Raw genomic sequence first — 9564 nt, 5'->3', positions numbered from 1 at the left:
GCAATTGACTTGCGGTCTCGAGGATAAGGTCAAGGCCGTCTCTGGTGGCTTTCTTATCTCCCCCGCCCTCCCTTCCTTCTTCCCACAGTGACCTGAGTGATTGATTGACCTGCCCGTTTCTTTCCACAGAGTCAAACCCAAATCAGTGCCTACCAAGGTACCCAAGGGGAGGAAAGAAAACTCAGGACCTTGATCCTAAATGACAAAAAGACTTAGGTAACTTGACATAAACTTAGGATATCTTTTGCTGAGTTTATTTTGACACCTTATATCAAGGTCCGGTATTTTCTTGCTCCCCGAGGGCAGCTATTCCATCATCTCTCCCTCGTTTATCCCCGCTCTTTCTCAGATTCGCCATACATTCTGACTATCTCACCTTTCCTATAAACCTACCTACCTAGCTAGTACTCTTCTCATCGTCTTCCATCACTGCGACTTATTCATTCCTCAAACTTCATGCTCCTCCTCCTTCTTTTCAACAACCACCCAGTTGGACCTCGCCGAACCTGGGGGGCAGATTCAACCACCAACCACTACGCTAAACACCCACTGTAACCGTCTGCCCAATACCATCGCAGCGGGCGCAAGACTCCGCTATCCGGCCGGTGACCGAAGTGTCAGTGCATAACGAACGAACAGTGACCAGCGAGCGCAGAAGCACACACTGACTGACTGGACTCGACCACACCTGGACGGTCCCCACGAAATTCGTCACCGCAACTGGGTCTGGGGGAGGTCTTCAGTCGCTTCAACGCCACCACGCCTCGACCAGGTTTAGCTCATCCCTGGCCTGCCATCCCCATCGCTCCATCCATCCATCCAACCCTCGTACAGTACACGCCCAGAAAACACACACACCCACAACACCAGCGCCGGGTTACGCTACGTACTCCTCCGGTACAGTACGCTAGAAACTAGCCCCAAACAGAACCTGTCCACCTGCCCCCAAGGACCCCGGCTACGGCTATCGCCTGCTGTTTGCTCAAGCACTTGTCCGGGCTCTTTAGGTTGACTCTACGCCTGCAACTACAAACTGCTATAAGCCTGCCCCCCACCCACATTGTGAAATCCATCCTATTCTCTATACTTCGTGCCCACGCTAGGTCTTTGACACTCGTCAATTCATCTCAAATCGATAGCATACCTAACATACGTTTTGATTGCCTTTGCACTCGTCTGTACCCATGAGTCTCTAACCTCGAGCCCTCCCAATTTCACCTTTCCTGGGTGCTTCGGCATTGACAAAGATTCCTTCGGTTTTCCTCAAACTCCCATCATGGCTGTCGTTCTTCCATCCGACGACAACGGTTACTTCGCCGGCTCCGGCCTACGACGCTCACATTCTCACTCCAACTTCATCTCATCGAATTCACCATTTTCCACTTCATCTCACCTCAGCGACCATTACAAGCCTGCATCCAAGTCTTACGCCGAATCCAACTCTTCATCTGCTCCCTCGTCTCCCCGTACCATCCACGCCGACTCTGTCGATCTCTCCTACGCATCTACTCCTGCCACTAATCTCTCCATTGCCTCTGACTACGACGACAACATTGGACTCGCTGAATCACCTGAAGATCACTTCATGTTTCCATCCTTTGCGCAGGAGAAGTTTTATGTCCACCAAGAGATCCGCCCTGAAATCCACCATGATGACAACCTAGAGCCACCGCCCAGTCCCCGGACCGGCGACTCGTACACTGTCTCTCCTGCGGAACACGAGAACTCTGAAGACGTCTCTGATGATACATCAAGGCCCGAAACGCCTGAACATGAAAAGTCGGAACATGCAGAGGATGACACTGCAGTGTCAAGTCGACCATCCCGCCAGGTGGATTATCTATCTCATGAATGGAGGGAGGAGGATATCTGGTCATCATGGCGATATGTCGTCACTCGACGTGGGGAGTTCCCCAACAGTGCTCGGCTAGAAAATGCTTCTTGGAGGACCTGGATGAAGGCCAAAAACAACCTCAAGACTATCTCCCCCGAATCTCTCAACTGGTTTGTTTCCCTCAGAATATTCCCCCCAACTCTACTAAAATGCTTACGCTCCCTAGGCTCAAAGATTGTGATGTCACCTGGCTCTACGGCCCATTACAGTCAGGACCCAAGAATCTCCATCCTACGCATACGGAGCCTTCAAGCGTGTCGTTATCCAAAGCTGACTCACTGGTCAACCTCAACAAGAAGCCTATCCTCAAGAAGAGAAGCATGTCCGAAGTTATGCTTCAGCGATCATTGTCTACAGCTTCATTATTGAAGCAGGCTACCGCAGCTGTCAAGGCCCAAGAGACAAGAGGAATTCTTCGACCCCATCTTGGTCGCTCATCAACAGATTACTTCGCCTATCCCTTCGCATCACGTCGGTTGAGCGGAGACAGCAGCAGCGTTGCTCTTTCAGTCGAGTCATCTGGAATCATTTCCCCCAATTCTGAGCGAAAACACATTCATTTCAACGAGCAAGTCGAGCAATGCATAGCTGTTGAAGCCAAGGGCGAAGATGAGGATGAAATGATTGATGAGCACTTTGCTTCAGACAGCGACTCAGATGATGGTGTGATGATGAAACGAGTCAGGACCAAAAAGAGACCCATTTCTCGACGCAAGACTATGAAGTCAAAACCAGCTGCTGAAGGCAAGACAATTGCCATGCTGCCGTCCACCACCCTCAAGTATCGGGAAGACACTCCTGAGCCACGAGAGACTGCAATGAAGCACTCCCGAAGCCCTCTCATGTCTCCTTCATCTTCACAGGAGACACTACGACCTACCAAACAATCAGGAAAGTTCTTTTTCGGCGAGGAAGACCACGATGATGGCCTTGACGACGCTTTGTTAAGCCCCCGGTCAGGGTGGGCATCACCTCCCAACGAAGGTGCCAATGGAGGCCTGAGCAGATCCATCTCGTCAGGCAGTCTTTGTGAGGAGCCTGCGGGCATGCGACGCACACCATCTGGTATGTTTATGCCTTATGAGGAGGGCGAAATACAATCCGGAGACGGCATTTTCGGCCGAGTTATTGACACAGTCAATACAGCCCGTGATATCGCCCACGTTATTTGGAACGTTGGCTGGAGGAAGTAATGGATACACAAGCGTTCGACTTTCTTTTAGCGACGCGATTGGAATTTGAACAAGCTTATAAGCTTGTGACTCACTCAGTGTGAGCTGAAACGACGCCATGACAACATAAAAAAAAGCGCATCTATATACGGGAATTTCGGAGATAATTGGCATTGATCCGCCGTACTACCGCAACTATTACGAAGTAAAGGCTTGTTGACAGGCAGCCTGTGCCAATATCACGACGACATCTTGGAAAGTGGCCCCGGAATCGCATTCCAATCTTTCATGCACGGTCTGTAACAACGAATGGATGGAGATGAGAAGGCTCAAGAAAAGCACCGTGTTTATTGTGGAAGAGCTGGGGTGACTGCGAAGGATTTTCATGGGCAAAGGAGAGGACCATTTTTCAGGCAGCTTACACCAAGGCGCCATCATTGGTCTTCAGGCTTTTCTTTCTACGAAGGATTCAACCTACCCCGTGACGCCCCCGGTACCCGGGATCCGACTACGAAATCGGGGCAACGGGAAAAGCCCATTCCAGAGGTCACAGGCCCGGACGATATTCGGCGTTATAATTTTTTGTTCCCGTCTTTCTTTGGTGGCAAGGGTTTTTGTTTTTTTACTTCATGATATCCCATGGGCAAGTGGGTACTACGGATCACAGGCGGCCTCGGGCGGTTATGGACGGATCAGGAAAGGGAAGGGTACAGGCCATGGGGTCAATTGATTTTCTTCGGCGACTACGGCGACTCTAAGGGACGGTCAAGGCCAGGCAGGACAGGGACAATTTAAACAAAGGAAGAAGAATAAGAAGAAGAAGGACACAAACGGCAAATGGCAACAGGACCGGGTCTTCAGTGCGTTGGTGAATTGGATGTACATAAAAGACAGGGGGTCGCATCTCGATGTACTCAGGCGGACCGGATGGAAGCCATTACAAAACAACACAAAAGCATTCATGATATAATAATATGGTGTCCCCATCTGATTGCTTGTCCAAATGAAAATCTGTGCATGCTCCCCCATAGCCATTTCGTCAACACGATGCAAGTCAATAAGCAAGCTTGACAGGGGACAAATGAGGGTTTTGACTTCGCCGTCCCTTGCTGATCATACTGGCCCTGAAAACTTAGTCGTTCTAGCCTTTACCTCTTACAGACAAAATTCGACTTTGCCACATCCGAACTGCAGCTTACGAAACGGTCCAATCAACACATTGTCTATGCCGATCACCAATTGAGATGCAAAGCAGCGAAATTGTTGGGGAAACAGGACGCAGGCTGGTCTGTTCTCTCTGGGCGCGTGACCTCATTCCACGTGCCCTAGTGAAGTGCCCCAGAATGTCAAGTATGTCAAAAAAGACGCTGTAATTCGTGATAAGGATGTTTTGGCAGGGATATGGGTTGTTTGAAAGGATGTCGTGTCAGTGTCCGTCCGTGAGGCTATTAGCCGAGGATGTGATGTTGCTTATGGTCTAACAGCAAGGGGAGACCTCCGTCGATGGTCACTTGCGACATGCGGTATTGGCATCGACGGAATTTTGTTAATATGTGGTTCTATAAATGGATGATCTACTGTACATCTCATGCTTTTGATTTCCAAAGCTATCGCAAGTTTGTGCTGGCCATGTAAAAATATGGTACAGGTATGATACAAGTGACGTGCATCGGGCAAGGGGGAGATCTGTCGTCAGCTATTCCCCCCTTAAAATGGTGAAAATGGGGTATCGTACAGTGCATCTCCAGCACGACACCCCGGAGGATCACGCCAAGGTTTCTGTCAATCAAGTCTCTAGCAAGAAACCCCATGTTTTTTTTTAACGCAGGGGGTAACTCGATGGGATGTGCAAAAATGCGGGGGAGAGATGGGCGACTCCACGTCAATCGATGGCTTCTTGTTGAGAGCGATTGAGAAAAAGGCGGAGAGTCGTTGGAGCATGGGCACAGAGGAAAGAGATGTGAGACATAAACACCGCCAATCTCACTCACGATGCTGCAAGCCATGGCTTCGCCGTCAAGGCGGTGACGCTCAAACTTAGTGTTTCTTTCCACCCCAACAAAGTCTTGCTTCGAGAAGTCCAAAGAAGACCCTGGGGCGCAGCTCACGAGGCCCGGGCCAGGGACGGGGCGTCCGGGGAGAGTGCCGGCTGGTTAACGTCATGTATGTAGTTCTGCCCGGGTGTTTGGATAGTACTTGAGCGCTTTGACAAACATGCTGCGAGCATGAACGTTGACATTTGCCAGCTCAACCTCGAACTTGTCGCCCACCTTGATATCCTTGATGAGCACGAGGCCATCGATACCGTCGGTGGATAAGAGGGCCGGCATATCGAATAGGTCTACCCGACCGGACACGCCTTGCTTCCAACGAGCATCAACTGTGAAACTCATGCGCTTCGGTGCTGTCCCTTCAAACTGCCAGGCCCGCACAACCGCCATGAGCATCCACTCTTGGGTGCCGCGAGACACAGTCCGGGCCATTCTCTCGCGCATACGCAACAGTGAGAGCGTGTTGGGGAGTGTCTCCTCCGTGAACGGCAATATGTCATTCAGATCATCAGTCTTGGGGTCTAGCCTGCGGTTCACCTGCCGCTCATGTGCCAATGCTGCGTGAATTTGCCAGTGGACAATGAGGTCAGAGAAGCGGCGAAGAGGAGAAGTGGCTTTGGTATACATGTCCAGACCGAGCATGAAATAAGGGCCGGGTTCTGTCGACATCTCGATCCCACCAGTCAAGCGTGTCAACTCCTGGCGTTGCGCTCCTGATGGAGCGATGCCCTTCTGGAGCAGAGGGTAGAGCTCCTTCGTGGCGTATTCGAGAAGTTTGGTCTTATTCGTCTGCGAATGGGCGTCTCGTCGGTATGGTAGTGGGATTTTTCGGTCAGAGCTCCATCGAGCAGCAATCTCACCGGCAAGCACCATTGTGTTACTCACCACAGAGGCACCGTTGAATGCATCGTAGCCGACCTTGATGTAGGGGTCAGCTGGCAGGACCTTAGTTCCTTCTGTTTGCTCCATAGGGACATCTTCGAAAGCCACAGTAACGGAAGCGCCTGGCAAGAAAACAGGCCATGCCCCCTTCTCAAGACGCCTTTTCCTGAGAGCCTGAGACAGACGGTAAAGGATCAAAAGGTCCTCCTTGCTCCTGTCATCCAACTCCTTGGCTGACATCAAGGGGCGGTTTGGTGCCACGTCCAACTTGCTAGGTGGTTCGCCAACAACAAGAGTCTGGTCAGATACTGGAGGGGGTGGAGGTTCGTTACAAAACTCAGCAACATCTCTTGGATCCAGGTACTTGACATTGCGCAAAGTACCTGGCTCGATCTTGTAGTCCAGCAGGTCTCCGTTCTCGTTAAGCCTGGCACTGAAGGTCAGAGCTGGTCGACCATCAGCAAGCGAGTATTGTTCAACCAAACTACCCGACTTGTAGTCTCCTGAATTGTCCAGACCTAGATCATCTGGAAGCATGGCCTGAAAGTGGCCAGGAAGGTAGATATTCTCAGGTATCAGCTCGAGGAACCTGCCCAGCTCAGAGTTGGGTCGAATACCGGATGCTGGATCGGCTGTATGCACGTGAATCCAGAATTCGTCAGGTTTGTCTGTTCTTTCCAAAGAGATACCATCGTCAATGAGTATTGTAGAAGGGGCATCAATGCAGAAGACAGGGGCGTCGGCCCAGTCTCGTCTGGCATCCTTCGCCACGTCTGGTCGAGTTGAGTCCTCGACACTAACTGGAGTCTCTCGAATGAGGCCGCCTCCACTCTGTATCTTGACTTCAGGGAAACGGACTTTATAGCGGGACGGTATTTCCCATGGCGGGATTATCCCTAGCTCTTGTAGGAACGTCCATGCACAAGATTGATTCAGATCGGCACCTTCATATAGGCCCAGAGCTCGCAGTATGAGAGAACCATCAGCGTGGAAGTGTGAGGAATCTTCGAACAAGTCGTAGCTTGCCCACCACTCAAGAAAGCGTATGAACTCCATGTGCTTCCTGGACCATTCACCGTTTTCAAGAGTGACCCCTTTAGTCGGAGCGAGGATTCCGTAAGGTGTCCACGAACGCTTCTCTCTGTTAGCAAGAACAATTTGTCTTGCCTTGAGAATGAAAGTACCAAATGCCGTTTCCGACATATCAGAAGACGTCATATTTCCTGACGTCTTTGCCATTAGGTGAATATACTCACGGATCATGAGAGTCACTCGATTTATCATCATGAAATCCTGATATGGGAAAATCTCGAAAAGATGATCCTTTCGATGGCAGTCAGTCGAAGGGCTTAATGGCCTGAAGATGAAGTCGTTTCGTAAGAGCGCTGTGTGAACTGCGTACAAAGCAGCAGGAGGAAACTGAGGGCCCTTTTTTAGTGAATTGGGTAACAACAAGTCGGCAAGCTCGAACAGACTCAAATATTTGGTCTTTTTCCCATCTGAGACCAGTGATCTTGCCCTGTCTAAATTGTTAAGACTTGTCTGGAAGGCCTCGTCCGCTTCCGACATGAATGTCTTCATTTTGTTGATCAGACGAGCACCGGCGTCTCGCCCGGGGCCCTGGTCTCGTTTCCGCAATTCTTCGTACTCGTCCGCCGTGGCATTAAGAGGAATCAAAGAAAGAATTGGCTGTAGCTCCTTGGCGGCGGCGAATTTAGACACAGAGAAGAGCGCCGAGAAACCCATGCTGATCACCCATCTTCCAGTATTGGTATAAAAGTGATACCGTTGACCAAAGAACCCCAAGTATATAGCAAATAAGGGTGTCCGGGAGCCAGGCTGCTTCATTTCAACAAGATCGCCTGGAGCATGGGACTTGTGCCCAACAATGGCAACTTCGGCATCCTCCTTACTGTAGCTCTCATCTGTGCTCACCATGCTCACTGGATCAGACTTGAAATTATCCAATTCAGATGAGCCAGTAGATTGAGGACGCGTGTTACTATTGGTAACAGTGTTCCAGAATGTAAGATCCGGCACAATTGGGGTTACCTCCCTATCAGGGTCGTTGATAGCAACCCATTCTTGCAATCTTTGCCGAATTGGCCTCTTGTCTACTTCAGGAGAAGTTTTGGGAAGAGATGTGGGAATGTTCGTCTTTCCAAAGGCACCCCGAGGGCGATTCTTGGTTGAGGTAGTGTACTAAGATTTGTTAGTCCATGACATGTTAGACATAGTACGAGATGCAACAAACGTTATAACGTCCACTCGAGGACTGCAAAGGCGTAGAAAAAGAAGATCGCAATCCATTAGGGCAGTTAGGAAGACATCTGCAGCAAACATACGGACGACCTGCGGACCGCAGCATTTTTGCAGAATATCACAAATACCCTGTATCAAGCAAGGTTATTGCGAATACAACTCAAAATTTTAAAGCCGACGCGAGGCTGAAAATTTTACTAACTTGAGGTACTGCGTATTGGCAACTTTCACAATCGCGAGGTCACATGACACGGCGCTTTCCACTTTAACTGATGTTACTAGGTGTAGCCATTCATTTGGGCAAGAACCAACCCGGAACCCATAGATTTCTCGATGACTTAAGGTAAGCAGGTAAAGAAGCTACCTACCTACCTTAGGTATTGAGAGAGAAGGTATTGGCTCCGTCTACGACCTCACCTTACCTTGCCTGAGTACCTGAACTTAGACTTGTACAATCACTCATCATGAATACCACCACCGAAATGTTGCATCCGTGCATGTATGTTGCTGCCCGCCGTCTCGCCGCAAGCTTCACGGAAACCTATCAGCAAAAGGGGCTCGATTTAAAGGCATTGACTTCGCTACTATTATTGGCAATAATCCAAGTCGACAATCAATTCAGCCCGGAACTAGCTAATGGCGAGTAGTTCCATTCTGAGAGTTGTCTCGAGATAAAGACCTTCTCTAATTGGAAGGGTACCCTGCTCTGTCCGGCTGCCGAGCATAGCCTAAATAACTATGGCTTGGAGCCAAGAAGCGCGCGAGATTCACTTCCGACTTCATTTGGGCAAGAGATGATTCCGATGGATCGACATTGCAAATCCTATACAGGGGCTGCTATTGATCCAGAGTCTTACATACGAATGAGAAGATCACCGAAACACGAGAACATCAGTCAATTCACTGTCTGTTGACTTGATGCCAACTGACGGTTCATCGCAGAGTACTGCCCATCACAAGCTGGAAAGGCTAGAGCATCGCGGGCAAGACGAACTGCCGTGCGATGTGACGGTGAATACGAAGTGCAATTATAAGATTGAGGTTCCGACATTAAGCCTAGCTGTTTCGACCAGCGAGAACCCGACTACAGACCGACAAGCTTTTGCCCCGGCTTTCTCGGATTACTATATCTATTAATTCCCCGCACATGGAGGCTGCAAGATATCTGTTGTGCTGGGGGGTGGGTTTTTTGAGACAGGAACTTCTGGCCCCGTTGCTAATACGAAGCAGCTGTTAATTACGCCAAAGGCTCAGAGAAAGTGACGACAAGGCGACTCGCTGAGCGTCACTAAAACAAATAGAA

At 50.0% G+C, this 9564-nt stretch overlaps 2 protein-coding genes across 2 annotated transcripts; one reads left to right on the top strand and one right to left on the bottom strand.

Moving 5' to 3' along the window:
• Positions 1-1276: 1276 nt before the first annotated feature.
• FPRO_00692 (related to negative regulator of glucose-repressible genes) lies at positions 1277-3087 on the top strand (the record flags this gene model as incomplete). The annotated part of the gene is made up of 2 exons (XM_031223603.1): positions 1277-2004; positions 2061-3087. The coding sequence occupies 2 exons, from the start codon at positions 1277-1279 to the stop codon at positions 3085-3087; spliced, it is 1755 nt and encodes a 584-aa protein (XP_031075779.1).
• Positions 3088-5225: 2138 nt separating this feature from the next.
• FPRO_00693 (uncharacterized protein) lies at positions 5226-8367 on the bottom strand (the record flags this gene model as incomplete). The annotated part of the gene is made up of 2 exons (XM_031223592.1): positions 5226-8201; positions 8254-8367. The coding sequence occupies 2 exons, from the start codon at positions 8365-8367 to the stop codon at positions 5226-5228; spliced, it is 3090 nt and encodes a 1029-aa protein (XP_031075778.1).
• Between the last annotated feature and the right edge of the window lie 1197 nt (positions 8368-9564).

Source organism: Fusarium proliferatum (assembly GCF_900067095.1).
Source record: "Fusarium proliferatum ET1 genome assembly, contig: FPRO_scaffold001, whole genome shotgun sequence".
NCBI lineage: Eukaryota > Fungi > Ascomycota > Sordariomycetes > Hypocreales > Nectriaceae > Fusarium > Fusarium proliferatum.
The sequence above is the reverse complement of the archived record's forward strand: the minus strand, read 5'-3'. Positions and strand labels throughout refer to the sequence as shown.